We start from the raw sequence: 22,535 nt of genomic DNA, 5'->3' as shown, positions 1-22,535 counted from the left end.
CTCAAAATGTATTCAAAACTCATCACGACGAACATAAATATGCAAATGAACTTAATTTGAATTTTAGGTTTAAAAGATATACTCCATCCGTCCCAAAATGTAACTACATTTGGGACGGAGGGAGTAGTAAATTAAAATTAGGAAATAAAATGAAAAAGACATGAGAGATGGAATAGATGTCGCATCGAACTCAATGGCAAAAGCATGCATGTATGGAGCCATTTCTTTGTTGCGCGAAAAAAAATGCATGAAGCCATTTAAAATTAACTAACGGCTAAACAACCAAAGAAAAAAAGCATGTAGGCATGTGGATTTTCAATGGAATGGACGGCTGAGAGATGCACGGAGAATCTCTTTTCTCCGTAAATATAGGATTACTCTTTAGCTATTTCCTGAGTTGCCTTGCCCGTTGAGGAGCGGTGCAGGCAGCTCTTCTCCTCGGCCCTCCTTCCCATCGCAGGAAAAAACGACCATACAAAACTCCGCCTCCTTCAGCCTTCTCCGTTCAAACCGCCCATCACCGGAAAACGCATTTTCTAGATCCTAACCCTCGATCGCTATGCGATCGCGGTCGCGGTCGTGCTCGGAGATGTCCATATCGCTATCGGCATCACCGTCGCCGGCGGAGCGGGAGGCGCTGCGCTTGCCGCGTTCACCGCCGGCGGCCGCGCCGCCGCCGCTGGTTGGGGCTCTTATTGAGTCGCTGTCATTCCGGAGCTGTGGGTTCGGCCGCGCCGCGTCCTCGGCGTTCGAGAAGGAGGACCTCCGCCTCCGGGTCGCGCTTCCGCAGCGCCTCCGCGACGCTCTGCACGCCGCGCTGAAGGCGAGGGACCCGTCGGCAGGCGCCTTCGCGTTGGAGGAAGCCCCGGGGGTCGGCACCGCGGCCAACCCCTGGTTCGCCCTTGCGCCCGAGGACGCTCCCGAGAACCCCCTGGTCGCGTTCGTCAACCCGCGTAGCGGCGGTCGCCTCGGCCCCGTCCTCAAGTCTCGCCTCCAGGAGCTCATTGGCGAAGACCAGGTCAAACCTCTGTCCCTCTCTCAGATGCTGCAGTAGTGTATGACTGTTTCGTGTTGCGTGGCGCTGCCTGTGAGAGGGCCATTTTATTTTATTTTAGGGATATGGAAACATGCGCACCACTACGTGTTGAGATGTTGGTCGTCCGGTGCTACGTGGAGCTGCGGTCGCGGTGCCGCGAATCCAGGCAGGCATGGTCACGTCAGGTCTGCTTCGGCGTAGCGTGGAACTCCACGACCACAACGTAACGTACTCAGGGCATGTACAATTATGTACAGTCAGCCGTCTGTAACTCTGACCACGTAGAAAAATAGATGACGTGGGGAAGAGAGAAACACAAAACTGATAAGGTCTGTCTGCAAAAATAACGACGGTCTTTTCTCATGCTAATCGCTGCTTATAGACGGCATATTTCCCATTGTACCGAGGCCGTCGCATATCGTGCGCCCGGATAGATCTCCTGCTCTAGGAATACAACTTTTCCCCCTTCCCGTGATTTTCCTTCTTCCTCGAACGAGCAGATTGAGCACGCTTTCTTCTCCATGACTTGTCAGTCCTCCAATTCTCTTTCTCCATCACGCCTCTCAATCGAACCAGGATGTGTTCGGCCTGTCTCCTGGTGCCATAGTGTGTCCTTTTTCAGCTCTTGAGATTGGGGCGCCAATTGACGCGAGTCTCTACGCCGTCAGTCGCCGGAGCCTCAGCAATCACCACGGCCGAGCACGCGGCCGCCGTTCCCCACACCACGCGGTCGTTTCATTGACTCAAGATCTCCTGACGCACAAGAAGCCATGGAACTATGCGGCTGCTGCCTCCGAATATGTTTAATTAGGCAAGTCTGATCAGGTCTGATGCAAACACATGGCAGCCCACAAGGAGATCATCTCAGTTGATTAGCTTTGATTTACAGGCCGTCAGTCGCCCTGTTGTACGTGCTGTCTACAATGTGGTGTATTAGGTGACATGGACAGACGGTACAGACGCTGGCCGACTGAACCAATGTACATCCGGGTGCTCCAGTCCGGGGCTTGGGAGGCTGCTCTTGGGTTCGGGATCCCGCTCTACGCCCATCTCTTCTCCTCCCCAGTCTCCCACCCCGAACAACTCTCTCCTCAACTCGTTCCCTTCTCCCCCGGTGCGCGTCGCCTCGCGCTTGCCGTCCACGCCCACGCCCACACTGTCAGGCTCGGACTCACGGAATTCCTCCTCGTGAACAACTCGCTCATCCGCGTCCACGCGGGTCTGCTCGGCCGCCTATCCGACGTGCACCTTCTTCTGCACTCCTCGGGTACTGGGGATCACGCTCATTACCTCGCACGCGAGGGCGGGGCGAGTCGCCGGTGCTCAGTCACTGTTCGACGGAATGCCTGCAAGGAATGTTGTGTGCCCTGGTGAATGGGTACGTGCAGGCGGGTGACGGGAGGGAGGCGCTGGGGTGTTCTCTCAAATGCAGGCCAAAGGTCCATAGAGATAAATCTTTGGCCTGGAGCAATTTTAGATGAGTTGCCCCGGAAGTTGATTTTTTTTTTTTGGAGAAGGAGGATCACCCCCGGCTTCTGAGCGTATCATCAATTTTAGAGAGTTTGTCTTTATCCAGCAGCAATTTTAGATGAGTTGCCCCGGAAGTTGATGCATGGGCGTATCATCAACATCATATTGCAGGACAGCAAGGGGAATATTTGGGTCGAGGGGTGGTGAAGTAGCCCATCTTGATGAGCTTGCAGGATTAGGCGTTGGAGGATGTCCGCTACCAGGATAAAAACATAGGGGCAGAGGGGGTCTCCCTGGCGGAGCCCATTTTTGCAGCTGATCCAATTGCCCGGCACCCCATTGGGCATGATAGCTGTTTTTCCTGAGGATAGTAGCGAGTTAATCCTAGCAACCCATTTGGGTGGGAAGCCCATGTGGATTAAGAGTTGTAGGAGGGGTTTCCCAAGCGATGGAATTGAAAGCTTTGCGGAAATCAAGTTTGAAGATCATCGTCGTGGCTATACGAGAATGGCAACAATTGAGCAGGTCAGCCGCATAGATAAAGTTTTCCGCAATGAAGCGGCCATTTATGAACCCTGTTTGGTCGTCCTGAATAAGGAGCGGTATCAGGGGTTCCAGTCTATTTGTGAGGAGCTTGGCAATGGCTTTTGGAGGGCAATTCTAAGGGGGGATGGGCCGGAAATCATTTTGCTGATCTGGCTACACTATCTTTCAGATGGAGGACCATGAAGGCGGTATTGAAACGATCAACACCTGGGTCTAGATTATGGAAAGCGCGGAAGAAAGGAATGATGGTCTGTTTCGTGGAGTGCCAATATTTTTCGGTAGAAGCAAGGGCCGAAACTGTCAGGTCCAGGGCTGGCATTTGGATTCATTTGGAGAAAAGCATCGTAGATTTCCTAATCAGAGAAGGGGTCATCAAGTGCTCGGAGCTGGGCCAGGGCCTCAGGGGTTTGGAGTAGAGATCTGACAAGGAGAAGTTCCAGCCATGAACTATGGTGGTCCGTATCAGATATCGGTAAAAGGAGTTTATAACAGAGGTCTTTTCATTGTGCGACGGTCTGGTGCAGTGCTTGACGGCGCTTGAGCAACGGCAGCTGACCCTGCCCCCACTGCCAGATTCCACCACGGCTGCAGCTGCCAGCCATGACTCCACCTCCGTGTCCCAAGCCCTCCTCCCCAGCGGCGACTCGCCCCTGGTGATTCCCCTCGCCAAAAGCACCTCTGGTGTCCCCTTATCCAGCGAGGGAATCGCCACCATCGCCGCCGGCGGAGCTCCACCCGCCGGGCAGATTGCCCACCCCCATCATCCCCTCACTTTCCTGCCTTCACCGTCTACTTCCCCTCGCAACACAACCCTGTGCAGACAGCTGCCAACCACCATCAGCGGCCAACACCTTTTAGCAACTCCAGCCATCTCCTTGCTCGCCACAGTCAACCCCTAACATCAATCTGGGCCACTTGGCACCCTCACCCTACACCCCAAATCCCGTCCCAATCTGTTCAAAAAAAAAAAAATCCGCCGCAATTTTGCTGCCCACCTACCAGCAACAGCCCTACCAGCAACAGCCCTACCATCAGCAGCAGCAGCAACCGTAGATTTTCGCAGCCACCTCTACCGCCTTCGCGCCTCCACCTGCCAAACGATTTCATATGCCGATTTGACCGCTCCCCCTCCACAACCCATCTAGGATCCACCCCGCCCATCACCTCCCTTCCGCCCCTACCTAACAATCACCTCGGATCAGGTTCTGGTTCAGGCATGCCTTACTTCCACAAGCTCGACTTCCCAACGCATGATGGTTCGCTCGATTCTCTTGGTTGGCTCAATAGGTATGAGCAGTTTTTTCGTGGACATTGCACGGACGAGGCTGACAAAGTCTAGCCTGCAGCCTACCACCTCTCCAGTGACACTTAGGGCATGTACAATGGTGGCATATGGATACATATGCCCCATGACAAGAAGTAATTTGAGGCATCTACATTAATTTTTTTCTCTCCAATGCAAGCTATCACTAGTGGGCCTCATTAAGAAATAGAAAATAAAAACTCTAGTACACATGCATCTCTACTTTTCACTCAACCTTTTTAGCTTTTGTCACCGGACCACATTTTTTCTCTTCAAGCACCCGCCTCCTGGAGAGGATCCCGCTTCCCTATCCGAACCTACTTTACGTCATATCCGATCCTACATGGCATGCGAGGCATCACCTTGAGGCTATGCATTGTACATGCCCTTAATTCTGGTACTTACAGCTCGAGCGGGATTTTGGCATGCCAAAATGGGAGCAATTCAAGGAAGCTTGCCGCGTTCAGTTTGGGCCGTCACTCCACACCAATCCCTTGGGCGAGTAGGCACAACTGCCATTCACTTCCTCGACTAGTGCTCATGTGCCACAACAATGAGCCATTAACACCGTCCCAACAACTGTTTCTGTGCACAGTAGGTCTGCCCTATGGTCTTCGCATTGACATCAAGCTTCAGCTTCCATCTGACCTCCACACCGCCTTCTCCCTCGCCAAGGCCTATGAGCAGCAGCGTTCCCTCCAACAACGTCACCGCACCAGCCTTCTGGTCCTACAGGGCACTTTTGCCCCTCCGATCTTCCTGCGGTCTATACATCTACAATACCTTCCCCACCAGCGCCACTAGCACATGTTTTGTCGTCAACCACTCCGGAGCCAACCCCGCCACGGCAGGTTCGGCGCCTCAATCCAGCAGAGTTTAGCAGAACGTAGTCCCCAAGGCCTTTGCTTTATCTGCGACGAGATTTATGTTTGGGGTCACCGGTGCGCGCGGCTCTTCTACAACCTACAACTTGCGGACAAGCTGTTTTTCAAGGAAGAGAGAGGTGTTATGTGGACCAGCCCATCAAACATGGAGTCTTATCCCTTAATTAGAGTCCTAGTTGATAAAGCATCTTTGTTAGTGAAGTGTCCAGTGGAGTCTTATATCACTTAATTAGAGTCCTAGTTGATTAAGCATCTTTGTTAGGAAAGAGTCCAGTCAGTTTAGAGATTGTATTAGAGTTTGAATAGATTTACGGGCTTGTTTGCCAAGTCTTGTCTATTATCTAAAGGGACCGGCCCCTCAATAAAGCAGAGAAGAATATTGTCGTTTACTTTTATCTACTTTTCAGTAATTAGGCTTAGGTCAGTAGTAGATTCTTCCATATATGCAGCCATGCTGTTATTATCGTCAATAGATGTTCATGTTCATTTCTGATAAAAAATAATATATACTACAGAGGTATATTAACCTTGCGGATATAACAATATTAATCTGCATTAGGGTGATCCAGTGTACAAATATGAACCTTGTTGATGGACTTAGCTGGAAAAGATCCTTGTCCATTGTTACAGTGATACCATGCTTACACGATTATGGCACTGCTAGCAAGTAATGAACTGCGGAAGTTCGGTAGATGTTGAACCATTGTTCAGGGAGCTGCTGGCGCAAGAAGATGGTGAACAAGTATGTAGAGGAAACAACTGAATAGTTGAAACATAAGAGAAATCGGAAACTTAATATGCTTATTCTGGCACAAATTTATCGTTTTCGTTGGGTAAGAGAAACAGTGTACACACACGCGTGCACAATAGGTACATAGAGTACCCCATATATATATGTACCCCATGCACGCACGCACACACACAGTGTTTGCGCATGGGTTACTAAAATATGTCCAAGGTTTTTCTCTGCCGAGGAAAATGGGAAATGTTAGTTCTCACGACTGACACAACTGCATTGATGATTCTGATGACAGATACAGAACACTGCAATAGCCTTTCACTTTACGCTCTGAATTGCATAAAAGCCTTTTCATTTTGTATGAATCTGAATTGGCTTTATTGTGCACAGTAGAGTTTTATTTACTGTGGCTTGACCTCCATCCTTAAGAATCTATTGTTTTCTATTGGGGGGGGGGGGGGGGGGGGGGGGGGGGAAGCAGTGGCGGAGCTACCATAAAAAGGTTGGGCGGGCCAGACACTGCAAAGTGTGCTACCAAACTGCAATGTTATGGGCTGGGCTTCCTATAAAATGTTTTTTCCCTTCAGTCCTGGGCGGGCCATGGCCTATCTGGCCTTGCTGTAGCTCCACCGGTGGGTGCAAGTATCTCAGTATAGTGGCAGGATATAACCTAAATTAGAAAACTCTCACCTTTCTGCTTCCTGTATATGTTCTGCTCTGTTGCTGGAACTTGGATCAGCACTCTTTGTACTTATATTCTGGTTGAGTCTGGGAATATTGATCAACATGCCATATCTTCAATTTTTTTGAACTGCTGCATCTTGAAAGGCAGAAATATACCTTTCCAAAAAGACAGAAATACTAAGCAGTTTTGTTACTGACGCCAGCTTTTATGACTCCAGGTTTTCGATATTACGGTCGTTAAGCCATCTGCATTTGTGGAATATGGATTGGGTTGTTTGGAGCAACTTGCTGATTCTGGGGATCATAGTGCAAGATCAGTTCGCAATAACCTGAGAGTCATGGTAACTTAACAACTAAACACCATTACATCAGTTGTGTGGCATATAACTCGTAGTTTTTTTGTCAGATTTAAGGTCAAATTAGCCTTGATTCAATGGGGCCTTACCTTTTAGGAAGGAAGGAGTATTATACTATTCGATTCTTAAGTATTTTGAGTTGAAAAGAAGAAATAATCTGACTAAAATTATGACGGGAAGTATATTGTTTCACTGTTCCATGCAATGCCGTACACAGTAGTCAGCAATACCCTTCTCATTTTCCCCAATGATTTCTGAATACTTACTGTGCTTAACGTACCTAGGTAGCAGGAGGTGATGGTACAGTAGGTTGGGTGCTGGGATGCTTAGGAGAACTATATGTGCAGAACCGGGGACCGGTTCCTCCAGTTGCTGTCATACCCCTTGGAACAGGAAATGATCTTTCCAGGAGTTTTGGTTGGGTAAAAGATGTCTTTCTTTTGTTCTTACAGTCTTCCTGTGATACTTACTCGGAATTTTCATCACTTAACTGTTATTTTCAGGGTGGTTCATTTCCTTTCTCATGGAAAGCAGCTGCTAAACGATCTCTCTACAAGGCTATTTTGGGCACAGTTTCATGTTTAGACAGGTCACTCTTGTTTATTTAATAGTGAAGTTTTTAAGATCTTCTACATTGGTAGGAACTTGTACCCTACCAGGCCTGGGGCGTAAGCAGTAAGGGAAGGAGGGAGCTGGGTGAGGTAATGAGCGGCCGCGCCGGCGGTTGGGCACCGTCGCGGAAGAGGAGGGAGATGGCGGCGGCGGCTAGGGTTCCGGCTCCTCTGGGAGCCGGGCAATAGAGATAATAATCTTCTTATTGCTTAATTCCAAAAAGAGTCTTACAGCCTATATTTATAACCTAGATAACTTGCAGAAGAATTAACCTAAGATAACTTGCATAAGAATTAACCTAAGATAACTTGTGGGCTAAGATTGCCCGGTGGGCCTAGCTAAACCGGCCATAACACTTCTCCCCGCCTGCACAAACAGCTCGTCCTCGAGCTGTAAGGTGGGGAAGTGCTTGCGGAACTCCTGGAGGTGATCAACCAGCGTCAAACACCTTCTCGACAGCTGGGGCGGCCAGGTCGGCGGCGACGGTGTCCTCCGGAATGTAGTCTGCAACCTCCAGGTAGAAGAGTCGCGGGCAGGCATGGCCGGGCGTGTAGGGCTCGTCGTAGTTGAAGCACAACCCTTGGCGGCGACGCTCGAGTAGCTCGGCTGATGTGAGCCGGCGGAACGGCCGCGCTGCGGTCGCGACGAGGGGTGCCGCAGAAGCCTGCGCAGGCCGACCCTGTGCGGAATCCGGCCCGGGTAGCAACCCAGCGGTCCGGGACGGTGATTCCTGCTAGATGGCCACCGCGGGCGTAGTACATGGCCGACTGGAGATCCTGGGGTCCCCGAAGCTCCACGTCCACGCGGATGTGATCCGGAAGTCCACCGACAAAGAGGTCGGCCCGCTGCTGCGCTGTTACACCCGACGCATGGCATGCCAGGGCCTGGAAACGGTCGGCGTAGTCTTGCACCGTGGAGGTGAAGGGAAGGCGGCCGAGCTCTGCCTGGCGGCTCCCACGAACCGGAGGCCCAAAGCGAAGGAGGCAAAGCTCGCGGAAGCGCTCCCAAGGGGGCATGGCGCCCTCGTCCTGCTCGAGGGCGTAATACCAGGTCTGTGCCGCGCCGCGGAGGTGGTACGAGGCGAGCCAGGTACGCTCCGATGCGAGGATGCGCTGCCCGCGAAAGAACTGGTCGCATTGGTTGAGCCAGTTGAGGGGGTCCTCCGTGCCATCATAGGTGGCGAAGTCGATCTTGGCGAACCGCGGCGGTGTCTGGGTCGGAGCGCCGTGTCGAGCTGGCTCGGAGGTGCGGAGCAGCGAGGCGGGTGGCGCCTAGTCGGAGTACTCCGGGTAGGGACCGGCAGAACCAGATGCCCCCCCGAACTGCGGGAACGGAGTCTGCTGTTCGGGGGCCGTGGTGTAGACTGGCAAAGACGAAGGCCCAGCCACCCACGCTGGAAGTGGCGACGGGGAGGACGGTAACCGGACCTGATGAATCGGGAGGCCGGTCGGCAAGGGTGCCCCTGAGCTAGGCAGGGGCGGTCCCGGTGGTTGTAGCGTCGGTGGCGGGGGATGGGCTGGGGCGTCGGTGGCCGCGGGGGGGGGGGGGGGGGGGGGGGGGGGGGGGGGGGGGGGGGGGGGGGGGGGGGGGGGGGGGGGGTGGCGGCAAGCACCACAGAGGGGCCGCGGCCGGCGTGGTCCCGCTGGGGTGTCCCACCAGGAACGGCAGCAGGGGCTGCCCGGTGCAAGTCGGCGCGGAGAACGGTTGCAGCTGTCCGGTGGCCGCCGCCTGCGGCATCTGCTGGAGCGGCCAAGGGCCCGAAGACGGCGTCGGCGCCAGGGGCCAGAGGGGCGCCGTGGCAGCCGGAGGGCCGCCCGGTGGAGCCGCTTGGAGCGGCAGCATCAGAGGGGCGCCGTACGGGGAGACGCCCTGGGCCGGCCACGGCGTGTGGCCGTAGGCGGCAGCGGCCGCCGTCGGCAGGGGCATGTAGGGCCCGGCCGCGTACTGCTGTTGCTGCAGGTGGAGGCTCTGGACGGCGGTGACGAGGTCCCGCAGGGTGGCCGTGACTTGCTCCGGGGTGAAGACGGCAGACGGCGGTGGCGCAGGAGGAATCGTGGAGGACGGCGTGGCCAGGGTTGCGGTGGAGACGGGGGCCGCCAGCGCGGTTGACCCATAACAAATAAGGACGGGGGCCGCCAGACGGGGGCCACTACCCATAACAAATAAGGACTAACATTGTCCTTGAAATGTACACTTCTCTTTCCAAATGTGTGGGTTTCAGACATGAATACGATCTCCGGTACACAGTTGACCATCACATTTTGATACTTGTATATTAGCAGAAGTTATAAAAATATATAACTGCTTGAAGTACTTTTGACGATAAATCTACTAATTTCACATGAAAAACGAAGTTACAAAATTGTGATTGCATCCATTCCTGAATGACATCTATTTGGGAAATGAGGTAGTTACTGTCATGTGGGGTGCCCACTACTAGTCCTTGGATTATACTCCCTCTGTAAAGAAATATAAGAGTGTTTAGATCACTACTTTAGTGATCTAAACACTTATATTTATTTACGGAGGGAGTACCAATTGTGATACATTGTAAGTGATTAATGTTAGCCTAAACTGCGAGTGCTCAGGGTTGAGCTGCGAGTGCTCGGGACTAGGAAAGGATCGTCGTGTGGACTAGCACGAGAGAGACACTGGATCTTGGTGAGTGAAGCTTGAATGCCATTTTCTTGCTAATGAAGAAGATACATGTCCTTTTATAGGACTAGTTACGTACTGGTTAGCACAAAAGTTTGCTAGTAGTACTTGTGTGAACATGGAATCAAAAATCCTAGCCGCACTACCCTGACTACTATCCTGAGTTGTATCCTATCCTGACGTGCTGCAGGTTATCCTATGCAGCCTATTTTTGACTTTGTTGCTCTTTGTTCACACTAGCTGTGCAGGAGACAGGGTTTAGTCCACAGTTAATCCAAACAGTCTTCATGGAATTTCCCATGTTAGTAAGATCCTAGTGATTTATCCTACGACATGATCATAGCTAACACCCTCTTTAAAAAGAGAGAATCACATCTAGTGACTTTTAGTAGTGGTGAACACTCTAGCCAGATTGATTTCATCCTCTCGAGAAGAAAAGACAGGCGTGCGTGTTTAGACTGTAAGGTGATACATGGAGAGAGTGTTGTCCCTCAGCATAAGCTTGTGGTTGCTGACTTCCGCTTCCGGATTCGTCTCCAGCGGGATAGGCGTGCCAGAGTCACTAGAACGTAGTGGAAGCTCAAGGGGGAGGTAGCTCAGACGTTCAAGGAGAGGGCCATTAAGGAGGGCCCTTGGGAGGAAGGAGGGGATGCGAACAATATGTGGATGAAGATGGCAACTTGCATTCTAAGGTGGCCTCAGAGTAGTTTGGAGTGTCCAGGGGAGGTAGAAGCGAAGCTAAAGATACTTGGTGGTGGAATCATGATGTCCAGAAGGCTATTAAGGAGAAGAAATATTGTTTCAGACGCCTATACCTAGATAGGAGTGCAGACAACATAGAGAACTACAAGATGGCAAAGAAGGCCGCTATGCGAGCTGTGAGTGAAGCAAGGAGTCGGACATATGAGGACCTCTACTAGCGCTTAGGCATGAAGGAAGGCGAAAGGGACATCTATAAGATGGCCAAGATCCGAGAGAGGAAGACGAGGGATGTTGACCAAGTCAAATGCATCAAGGACGGAGCAGACCAGCGCCTGGTGAAGGACGAGGAGATTAAGCATAGATGGCGGGAGTACTTCGACAAGTTGTTCAATGGGGAAAAAATGAAAGCTCTACCATTGAACTGGACGACTCCTTTGATAATACCAACTCTACCATTGAACTGGACGATTCCTTTGATGATACCAGCTCTATCATTGAACTGGACGACTCCTTTGATGATACCAGCAGGCGTTTTGTGCGGCGAATCCAGGAGTCTTGAGGTCAAGTAGGCTTTAAAAAGGATGAAAGGAGGCAAGGCGATGGGTCCTGATTGTATCCCCATTGAGGTGTGGAGAGGCCTTAGGGACATAGCGATAGTATGGCTAACCAAGCTTTTCAACCTCATTTTTCGGGCAGACAAGATGCTGGAATAATGGAGACGGAGAATATTAGTACCAATCTTCAAGGACAAGGGGACGTTCAGAGTTGTACTAATTACCATGGAATTAAGCTGATGAGCCATACAATGAAGCTATGGGAGAGTCACTGACGCTTAAGAAGAATGACAAGTGTGACCAAAAATCAGTTTTGGTTTCATGCCTGGGAGGTCGACCATGGAAGCCATTTTTTTGGTACGACAACTTATGGAGAGATACAGGGAGCAAAAGAAGGACCTGCATATGTGTTCATTGACTTAGAGAAGGCCTATGATAAGATACCGCGGAAGGTCATGTGGTGGGCCTTGGAGAAACACAAAGTCCCAACAAAGTTCATTACCCTCATCAAGGACATGCGTGATAATGTTGTGACAAGTGTTCGAACAAGTGATGGCGACACTGCTGAGTTTCCAATTAAAATAGGACTGCACCAGGGGTTAGCTTTGAGCCCTTATCTTTTTGCTTTGGCGACGGATGAGGTCACAAGGGATATACAAGGAGATATCCCGTGGTGTATGCTCTTTGCGGATGATGTGGTGCTAGTCGATGATAGTTAGACAGGGGTCAATAGGAAGTCTGAGCTTTGAAGACAAACCTTGGAATCGAAAGGTTTTAGACTTAGTAGAACTAAAACCGAGTACATGAGGTGCGGTTTCAGTACTACTAGGCACCAGGAGGAGGAGGTTAGCCTTGATGGGCAGGTGGTGCCTCGGAAGGACACCTTTTGATATTTGGGGTCAATGCTGCAGAAGGATGGGGATATTGATGAAGATGTGAATCATCGAATCAAAACCGGATGGATGAAGTGACGCGAAGCTTCTGGCATTATCTGTGACGAGAGTGCCACACAAGCTAAAAGGCAAGTTCTATAGGATGGTGATTCGGATTGCAGTGTGGGCCAACTAAAAGGCGGCATTTTCAACAATTAAGTGTGGCGGAGATGAGCATGTTGAGATGGATGTGTGGCCACACGAGGAAGGACCGAGTCCGGAATGATTATATACGAGATAGAGTTGGGGTAGCACTGATTGAATAGAAGCTTGTCCAACATCGTCTGAGGTGGTTTGGGTATATTCAGCGCAGGCCTCCAAAAGCTCCAGTGCATAGCGGACGGCTAAAGCGTGCTGATAATGTCAAGAGAGGTTGGGGTAGACCGAACCTGACATGGGAGGAGTCCGTAAAGAGAGATCTGAAGGACTGGAGTATCACCAAAGAACTAGCCATGGACAGGGGTGTGTGGAAACTTGCTATCCAGGTGCGAGAACCATCAGTTGGTCAAGATCTTATGGGTTTCACCTCAAGCCTACCCCAACTTGTTTGGGACTAAAGGCTTTGTTGTTGTTGTTGTTAGTAAGATCCTGGTGATTTGTCAAGTCTGTATTCGATGGTCCTGTTTTATGATGCCAACTGCAGCTGCTGATAATACACATTGGCTGTTTTTTGGGGGAGAGGGGGTGTTACTCTAGTTTAACATAGCATGCTGTGATTGAAATGCCAGATAGTCATAGCTATCATGAAAGATTCCATGTACTACCTCTGTAACTTCTTATAAGACGTTTTTTGAGTCTATGACAGTGTCAAAAAACGTCTTATATTAAGTTACAGAGGGAGTACGTATTAATGCCTTAATGGTTTTCTTTATATGAAAGCTTATCGCAGAACTCGCTACATGATGTTTCCTTCTTTAGTAGGTATGGTCTGTACTTCCAGAATTGTTCACTTCCAGTTTCTCAGTAGCATAGTTTCCTTGTGCAGTTGGCACATCGTCGTTTCTATGCCAGAAGAAGGAGAAGAACAAGAACTGGATCTTCCCCACTCCCTTAGGCACCTCGGAGAGTGTACATTTTATGATGTACTGCTTATAGACTATCTTCTAGCAATTCATCAATCCAATGCAGTTTATTTTCGCACACTCCGATCCACATGAATGCAATAATATGTCCTGCAGGATGGCACTGCTGAGGGAGAGTTGGCTGAGACAGTTTGTTGCTTTGACGGCGTCTTCTACAATTACTTCAGCATAGGTACTTTCTTTCTTGACTTGATAACTTCTAGCTGCATTGCTTGTATTTGTCTTCATTATTTAAGAATGTATTTCCTAGTATCCCCTAAATATTATTTTTAGGTTATGCTCTTATTTGGAATAATCTTGGTTATATATCTATTTTTTTCTCAAGAAAATGCAAAAGCCTTGAGTTTCCATGCGGTTGTCTAGACGGAGTGACACGTTTGATGAAACTAGTCCACGAAGGCGTCCCCCCATTGGGGTGGCACGCCGTTGAGCGCAACCCAGAGAGCACCTCGTGCCACACGCACACGATAAGGAGCAGTGTGAGGAGATGAGCCATCGTCTCCTTCGAGTGATCACAGAGTATGCAGCACGCCGCATGTTGCAGGCCCCAGCATGCGCTCTGCTCTCCAGCAGTGACTCTTCGACACTGAGAGTGTTGGGTCCGGAGAGGCTGAAAGATGGACCCTGCGCACCAACCGTCCAGTCTGGATGTACTGCTAAAGGGTTATCACGACTCAAAGCCCTCTGTCTCCGAGATCCATCAGCGGCCGGCTTGGCCTCACTGACGGTCCGCTACCCTGAGACCAAAAAAAAGAAGCTCAGGCGCCGCGCAATCTCTGATATGGTGCGACCATCAAGCAAGCGATTCTTCTAGAATAAGGCAGTAGTTTTCTTGCCAGCCACCATTTTATTGGATGCGGTGAACACCTCACGCTCATCACAGGAGAATTGCAGGTCGAGGCCCCTCCAAGGATGGAGGGGATCGGTGCACGTCCACCACAACCAACGGACCCTTAGGCTTATCGCCGTTCTGCCAAGGTAACACCCAAATCTCCCAAGCGAAGGGGCCTGCATACCTTGAACCAGTTGACGTGGCAATGGTCGCACTGTGTAGCCACCCTGCCCAGCCAAAGGAAGCCTCTCAGGATTTTGTCAATCTGTTTCTTGGTCTTCTTGTTCAAGCCGAGGACCACCATCTGGTGCAAAGGCATGGTAGCCAGAACTGACTTGACCAAGGTGAGACGTCTCCCCTTGGCCATCATGGAGGCCTTTCACGTGGGAAGGCGGTCCGCAATCCTGTCAACCAAGTGTTGGAGTGCCTCGCTCGACAACCTCCTCAACACGAGAGGTATCCTGAGGTGCTTGATCAAGGTGGCACTCCATAACCGATGCTGCCTCTAGGGCGTTGTTGGGGCCCTCGCTGTCAGATCTGGAGGTGCTAGGCGACGGAGCTACTCGAATTCCTTGGCCTTGGCCAGCAACCTGTTGAGAGTCTCAATCATCAACACAAGCAACATCAAGGAAAGCGAGTCACCCTGTCTCAGACCCTTGTTGTGCCAAACCACCAGAACCGGCTTGCCGTTGAGCATCACCCTCATGCTACTCAAGGACAAGATGATGACAATTCACTCGTGGGTTATATATCTTTTAGTGTCTTCTTCTAAGTGAAATAATCTTGTTTGCTAAAAGAAACGCGTTTGATATCCACCTTCATATATTTATTCATATGTATTAACAAATCTGTTGCAAATCATTCTAAGGTTGAGGAAACTTTTTTTTAACATGTCACGGCGGGTGGTGGTGGGGATCCCCACCTGAATATGATCTCTATTCAAAGAAAATGATCCATTTTATGAGGGAAACCAGGTCAAAAACCGTGATCCGGTTTACGAGGAAGACCGGATCGAAAACCTTGATCCAGTTTATAAGGAAAACCGGACCCAAAAAACATACAGCCCCCAGCTCACTTAAACCCCACATGTCAGTGGCAGCGAAAAGGGGCCTCTTAGCCAGGATCCGCAAACAAAGGGGGTTATCGTCAATTCCCCCCATGCGAGAAAGAGGAGATTACCGGGTTGCCGAGAATGAAAAACATCAACTGAGGAGAGCTGGAGGTGAGTCGGCATGGAATTGCCGAGTCAGCAAGCTGACCACCGAGATGTAGAAGGCAGGAGAACGCCACCAAGGTGGACGCGGCGTCTGCAGACGTCGTCGTTGTCCGCCGGCAAGGATTGCTCCGGCCTCCACATCAACCAAACGACTCAACCCCACCGAGCAACGCGCAGAGAAGCAGCACCAGTGGACGGATCAGGAGCAGAGCATTTGGCAAATTTGGATCCGAGGGATGATGCCGTTGGTGGACACGAGCCATCCAGAGAGGGCGGTGGGGGTCGACGTGGGCATGCTGGGCGGCACCGTGGTAATGAAGAGGAGAGGTGGATGGGTGCTCGAGGCTGCACGATGGAGAGGTGGGGGCGCAGCCAACCCGCAAAGCATCAGGCGCCGAGAGGCGCATAAAGTGCAGGCTACGCGAAGAGGGCGGCCAGCTCCAATGAGCAGGCCCGGGGGCGCAACCACCAGCGCGAGCGCCGCACGGGGGCGCCAGGAAGCGGAGGTGGTCGAGACTGGACGCACACGGGCGCGCGATGGAGGCGTAGTGAGTGGGCGAGCGGGAGGTGGAGAGCAGCGAGCAGAGCTGGAGCGGAAGAAGCGGAGGTGGACGACGCTGGACGCGCACGGGGGCGCTTCGAGACCGGAGGGAGAGGGGCGAGCATGAAGTGGAGCGCCGCACGGGGACGCGTCGAGGTTGGGGCTGTGGATCTGGATCTGGCTGATTGGAGCTGAGAGAGGGAGAAAAAGAGCACGGACCCGAGCCGCGAGCGTCCTCGCCGCGTCCGTCCGCCTTGGGGCTTTGCCCTTGGCTCATTATCTTCTAAAATAGTCGATCATATATATTTATATTGTTCTTGCGTGATACGTTTGTACATGTTTATGCTGTTTCATAATAAGTGAAAGTAATAACACAATTTTTAGTACTATCCTCGAAATAATGAGATGAATAATCTTCTTGTGTTATACATACGTGGAGCTTGTTTTGTTGTTACCATATGATGTTTGTTGTATCTAATTTGTCTATGGCGTAGGAATCTTTCAGAACGAAAACATGCATTCACTGTGCACTTTATTTGAAAACGCAGGGATGGATGCTCAAGTGGCTTACGGATTTCACCAACTACGTGATGAAAAGCCATTCCTTGCCAGTGGTCCTTTATCTAATAAGGTATGCAACTTAGTGAAGCCCCTGCCTTCACTAAATAATGGGAATTCCACAGCTCCTCGGCCTAAACTTTCTGATATAACATTGCATGTTCAAGTTTTATGTCCTTTTAGGTTCTATATATACGGGAAAGTATCCGGTGCTCCCAGCCTTGGAGTACTCCCGGTACTCCAATGTCAATAAACATTTTTTTTAATATTTCAAAAAATTCCGAAAAAAATTATGAATGTTCATAATGAATGTGACTACAAGCCCTAAAAGTTTCAGGTCCAAACTCGGATCACACATTGAGAAACAAAAATGTGAAATCTAGGATGAATAGTGTAAAGAAGAGACAAAAGCAACATTGATACTATTCAGATCTGTATTTTTCTTTTTTGTTTCTCAATGTGCATTTCGATGTTGGACCTAAATATTTTATGGGATGTAGTGACATTCCTTGTGAACATTCTCATTTTTTTCCGGAATTTTTTGAAACATTTAAAAATGCTTTTTGACATTGGAGCACTGGGAGTACCCCAAGGCTGGGAGCACTGGATACTTTCCCATCCATGATAGTGTTTGTTTCATGTGATATCCAGTATTGGCAGTGTAGTTTTCCAGTGCGAACCAAAGAGTCTAGTCTAGGTCTTCAGGAAGAAATATAACAACTGTAACTCGGAAGGCATATGCTGAAAAGCAATAGTCTGATCCTGCACACTGGAGTGCTCGAAGGAAGCATCAACACCAATATGATTTGGTGAGCTCATGCTTCATATGGCCACACGCAATACTGATAGCACATCCACTGTCTGACAAGAGAGTAGTTGTAGTGACAGAAACACCAAAATCCACAAGCAGACATAATAACAGTCATCTCTGCTGTTAAAAGAGCCATAGCTCACAACTCGGGATTTGAAATCGAACGAGAAACTGCAGTATGTTTCTTCTGTCTTCAAGGCAATGAGAGAACCACTAAGAAAAACACAGTTAGCAGAAAGGGACCGACGATCTGAATGATTGCTAGCCCGAGTGGCATGTGAATAGGCCTGAAACTGGAACGAACTGAAGCATGGGAAGAAGAGATGGCGAGAGATAGTCCCATGATGATATCATAGAAGACGAAGGAGGTGACAGTAGTTGGCTGAAGTGGGAGCATAAATGAACCGACTCAGAATGTAAACGAGATAGGAAAGGTTTAGACGAGTGACAACTAGATAGACAGGACTCCCAACAAGTTGACAGTAGCGTGTCGGATCATACAAAGACTGACCGTCAGAAGCCCAAAGGTGGACATTGTGCTCCATCTGAGTCTCAACAGTGTGTTGTGTGCTCATCAGTAAGGGCAACACGAGCAAGAAGATCATGGATATAATTCTTTTGGGAAATAAAGAAGTCATCAGAGATAGAAGAAACCTCAATCCCAAGAAAATAGCAAAGAGGACCAAGATCATACAGAAGAAAATGCTCACTAAGACATGCCTTCACAAAGGCAATGCACTCAGAGTCGTCGCCAGTGATGATCATGCCATCAACATACAGAAAAAGAGTTCGGCCATGAGTTGAAAGGTGGACAAAAAGCGCAGGATCATGAGCACTCGCTGAAAAACCAGCCGCAGTCACCACTGAGTAGAAATGCTCAAACCAGGCATGAGGGACTTGCTTAGAACCATATAGAGAGCAACGAAGATGACATGTCATACCACTAGGAACATAATACCTAGGTGGCGGCTGCATGTATACCTCCTTACGTAACTCACCATTAAGAAATGCATTCTTGCCATCAAGCTAAGAGACAAGACCAGTGACAAACATAAGCCGTAACGAGAAGTGTGCGAACAGTGGTCATGCAGGCCATGTGAGCAGATGTCTCATCGTATTCATGACCATGCCTTTTCTCACAGACCACAATGCGAGCTTTCTAGAGCTCAAGAGAACCATCAGAATGAGTCTTATCCCTATAGACCCACTTACATGTGATGGCACGAACACAGGATGGGAGATGAGATCCCCAAGAGCAGCAATATCCTCTGCTATCGCATGCTACCATTCGGGATGAACAACAACGTCACGATATGCTCAAGAAGAGTTGTGCCAGAAAAACCACAACAATCAATAGGTGAAAGCGGGCGAGTGTAGAAAACATAAGTAGGTTGAGCTGGAGGTGGTGCGTCGCCAGCAGAAAGAGACAGTGTAGTTGAGGGAGATGGCTCATCAGAAGAGGATGGCACATTAGAAGAATCCACAAGACGTGGACGACGAGCATACTCCCTCCGTTCTGAATTACTCGTCGCAGAAATGGATGTATCTAGAACTCTAGATACATCCATTTCTGCGACGAGTAATTCGGAACGGAGGGAGTAGTAAAGAAGAGGACGAGGATCACTGGGGAAGCCTTAAGGGGCGAGTGAGACGAGGTAGCCTCAGGTAACAAACGAGGTGGGGAAGTTGCAAGTGAATACGGCGTGGGGTGTGACGCCCCGGGAACGGCCCTATCCAGAGCACCTCCGCTAGTATCCGCATAGTATCAACCCCAAGATAGCCACGAAACACAATGTACACGTGCCAACGTGCACACTATGTGGGTGGAACGGTCAGTATCACAACACAATTGTTCAACAGGTCTGCAACAGTATACAACAGCTACAATGAGGCAAAATTAACAAATGCAAATGGAGTCGTTCTTCACCAAAGAGATCCCATGGCACTCACATGGGCGTCCATATCTGATTTGCAGCATGGGAATGCAAATGAAACCATCCTTCACCAAAGATATCCCAATTTTGTGATTTTAGCAAATGCCTTAAGAAGGCTAAAGAAAAGCTAATGGCGTCCATATCCTGTCATCCCACTGTCTGAGGAGTAACCATATCTAACGCTGTCCTTCACCAAAGGGACTGCTTGCTCCTAATGTTGCCATCTGATTTGTAGCATCCGAATCAAAAGAATTAATATAGCAAGGTGAGTACTAAACTGTACCCGCAAGACTTACATCAGATCTATACTAAGTATGCAACATTCTCAAGGAAAGGGGTATATGTGGTTTGAGTGGCAAAAAGCACTAGCATTCTGTAGAGGTACGCTACAACTTGCATCTACCAAAGATAAGGAAAGAGAGCGCAATCACACACGAGGAAGCAATCCCAAGGCACTCACACGGTTGACAAGTTTTATTCATTATTAATTGAAGTTTTATTCACATGGTTAGCCGCAGTGACTGACGGGTGGGGCCATGGGCATGGGGAAGAGGTTGGAGGGAGGAGAGTTACCTGGCAGTGGCAAAAGGGAGGAAGAAGGGTTAGGGTTTGGGAGCGCGGAGTGGCTTTATGGGTTGAGGAGGTGCAGCGGGGTGGCTGGTGGCTTACGTCCTCGAGGGGGCTCATGCGAACAGGGTCCAATTAACAAGTTTGGTGGGGTGGGCAGGGCTACGCCTTGGGCTGAGGAAGAGGGAAAAGGTTGTGTCGTGACTATTGGTTAGCTGCGCACATGGGCGATGGCTAGCTCCGCAGTGCCCAGTTGGGTTGTGCCAGAGTGAAAATGGTTGGGTTTAATACAGAAAATAAGAAAGTTGTTCTTTGGAAAATAGTTAGGGGGTCTCAAATGAATTCTAAATGGTCTAAAAATTCAAATGTGGTCTCTTTGGTACTCCCTCCGTCCTAAATTACTTGTCGCAGAAATGGATGTATCTAGATGTATTTATAGTTCTAGATACATCCATTCTTATCCATTTATGTGACAAGTAATTCGGGACGGAGAGAGTATTTATCAAGGCCACACAAAAATAACCAGGGTATTTAGGCAAGGTCTAATTTTTGTTTTGAAAATAGAAGGCAGAATAATACATTTGGAGGTTTGAACTATAGTTAGGTGATAGACTTGGGGTAAAATCATGTAATAATTAGGGTAGCTCCCAAATAATATATGAAGCCTAGGTGCAAAGTTTCAGAGTGAGTCTTGGGGTAAAACATGCAAAGGGGAATGGGTTTAGTTATCCGCCATTTAATAAAATGGAAAAATAATCTAGGGTTTAGGTTTTAATTCAGTATCCAAATTAAATATTTTTAAACCTTAAATTTTTGTGAGGGACAACATTATAAAATGGGACTCTATCCAAATTGTCTAGGGTTTGAGAAGGCATTTTTGACATTTGACAAAATTTAAGGTTTTAGCCTTTTAGGAAAAACCTTGAGGGTTGAATTAATCCTCATCTGAAGTTAAATTAAATTAAAATGATACTCATGAGATGCTAATGAGATGATCATGATGCAAAACCAATTTCTAAAGAAAGTGTTGCTCCTGGACTGTTACATGAGTCTACAGCAGTAGTACATGGGTGATAGGTGTGTGGTAAAAGTGATAAAACAAATGTCCTCAATGGAGGAGGCCGAAGAAGAGGATAGACGTGGATAGAAAAGACGAGACTCATCAAAATTCACATTCCGAGAAATGCTCATCCTATAGCAGACAGGAAGCAACACCGATAGCCCTTGTGCTCATCACTGTAACCTAAGAAAACACACACAACTTATTTAGCAGCCAGTTTGGTGTGTTAATGGGGGGGGGGGAGAAGAATGTAATGGGAGGGGGGGAGGAGAATGTAACAAATGCAACCAAACAAATGAAGCGATGAGTACTCAGGAGAAAGACCCAAAAGGTGCTTAAGAGAAAAATGCCACCATGCAGAGCAAAGGAAGGTTGATCCTGTCTCTAGAAGTTGATGGAGAAGACAAGGTCACAGACACAAACGTAGTCGATGGACTACCGATGAAAGTCGCGAGAGGAGTTGTTGTAGAGCGGCCACCACGATCTGCGGATGTAGAGCAACCATCATTGTCCGTGGAGATCGCTAGAGGTGTTGCTATAGAGCAGGCAACGTCACATGTGGATGAGCTCCAAGTACCGAAGAAAGATGCATGCACGTGACGGCATTAGTGTAGAAACACCGGCAAAAAGGTAGTGGACAGCGAGGATGAGGCGTACCCGAGGACATGGACATTGCACATTTTTTTTACAACAGATTGAATTAGCCTGTGGCTGCCCGAAAATGCACTTAGCTGGAAAACAAAAGTAGCAGCAGGAGAGCCACAGCGTAAGGGCATCTCCAACTCCGTGCATCAAAATGCCGTGAAACATTCGGACAACACGGTCTAGACAATTTGTGCCATCCAATGTCCGCGGATCGGTCTACACGTCCGAATTCCGCCAAACCGCAACCAAAGTTGGGGGAGATTTGGGGGAGTCCGGACGCCCTCCACACCAGACTCCGACACACCCCCCCCCCCCCCCCCCCCCCCCCCCCCCCCCCCCCCCCCCCCCCTCAGAGCCCTTTTTCCCCACTCCGTCCTTGCCCTCTTGCTTTATATCTGTACCCACCAAGACCGCCGCCGCCTTTACACCCCTCTGGCAGCCGCTGAGTTCTTGCCAGACCACTGCTGCTCCACCGAGGCGCCCTCTACTTTGTTTCCGTTGCACTGTCGGATCTGTCTGTAACCTAGGTATCGTCTGCCTCTGCCGTGCCATCCATGGCAGACACCATGCTCGGCAAGTGTTCGGCCTAATGTCAGTGAGAATATTTTTGACCTTCTTAACATGAAGCAAGCACGATAGTGGGGTACTCGGTGACACCATAAACTCTTGCAGTCGATGAGGAAACGTTAATAAAACTACATTTCAGGATGCGTTGTTGGCCACAAAGCGTGGGTTGTAGGCATGAACCAAAAGGTCATGATATTTTGGCAACATGTGTATTCTTGGTTTCATGAGAGCAGTACGTGCGGGTGTAGC

At 49.4% G+C, this 22,535-nt stretch overlaps 1 protein-coding gene across 2 annotated transcripts in view; it reads left to right on the top strand.

Moving 5' to 3' along the window:
- Window positions 1-395: 395 nt before the first annotated feature.
- LOC125519536 (diacylglycerol kinase 4-like) overlaps window positions 396-22,535 on the top strand; it is a 35,395-nt gene continuing 13,255 nt past the window's right edge. The window contains exons 1-7 of one of the 2 annotated variants that reach the window (XM_048684320.1): window positions 396-1,018; window positions 6,881-7,003; window positions 7,303-7,440; window positions 7,522-7,607; window positions 13,459-13,555; window positions 13,652-13,727; window positions 16,693-16,775. In XM_048684320.1, coding sequence (XP_048540277.1) covers window positions 560-1,018; window positions 6,881-7,003; window positions 7,303-7,440; window positions 7,522-7,607; window positions 13,459-13,555; window positions 13,652-13,727; window positions 16,693-16,775 — 1,062 coding nt within the window. In that variant the 5' untranslated portion in view covers window positions 396-559. The remainder of the gene's footprint in view (window positions 1,019-6,880; window positions 7,004-7,302; window positions 7,441-7,521; window positions 7,608-13,458; window positions 13,556-13,651; window positions 13,728-16,692; window positions 16,776-22,535) is intronic. The other variant, XM_048684319.1, reaches the window with a different exon arrangement.

Source organism: Triticum urartu, chromosome 7 (genome assembly GCF_003073215.2).
Source record: "Triticum urartu cultivar G1812 chromosome 7, Tu2.1, whole genome shotgun sequence".
NCBI classification, from domain to species: Eukaryota; Viridiplantae; Streptophyta; class Magnoliopsida; order Poales; family Poaceae; genus Triticum; species Triticum urartu.
This window is presented reverse-complemented; position numbering and strand designations above follow the sequence as displayed.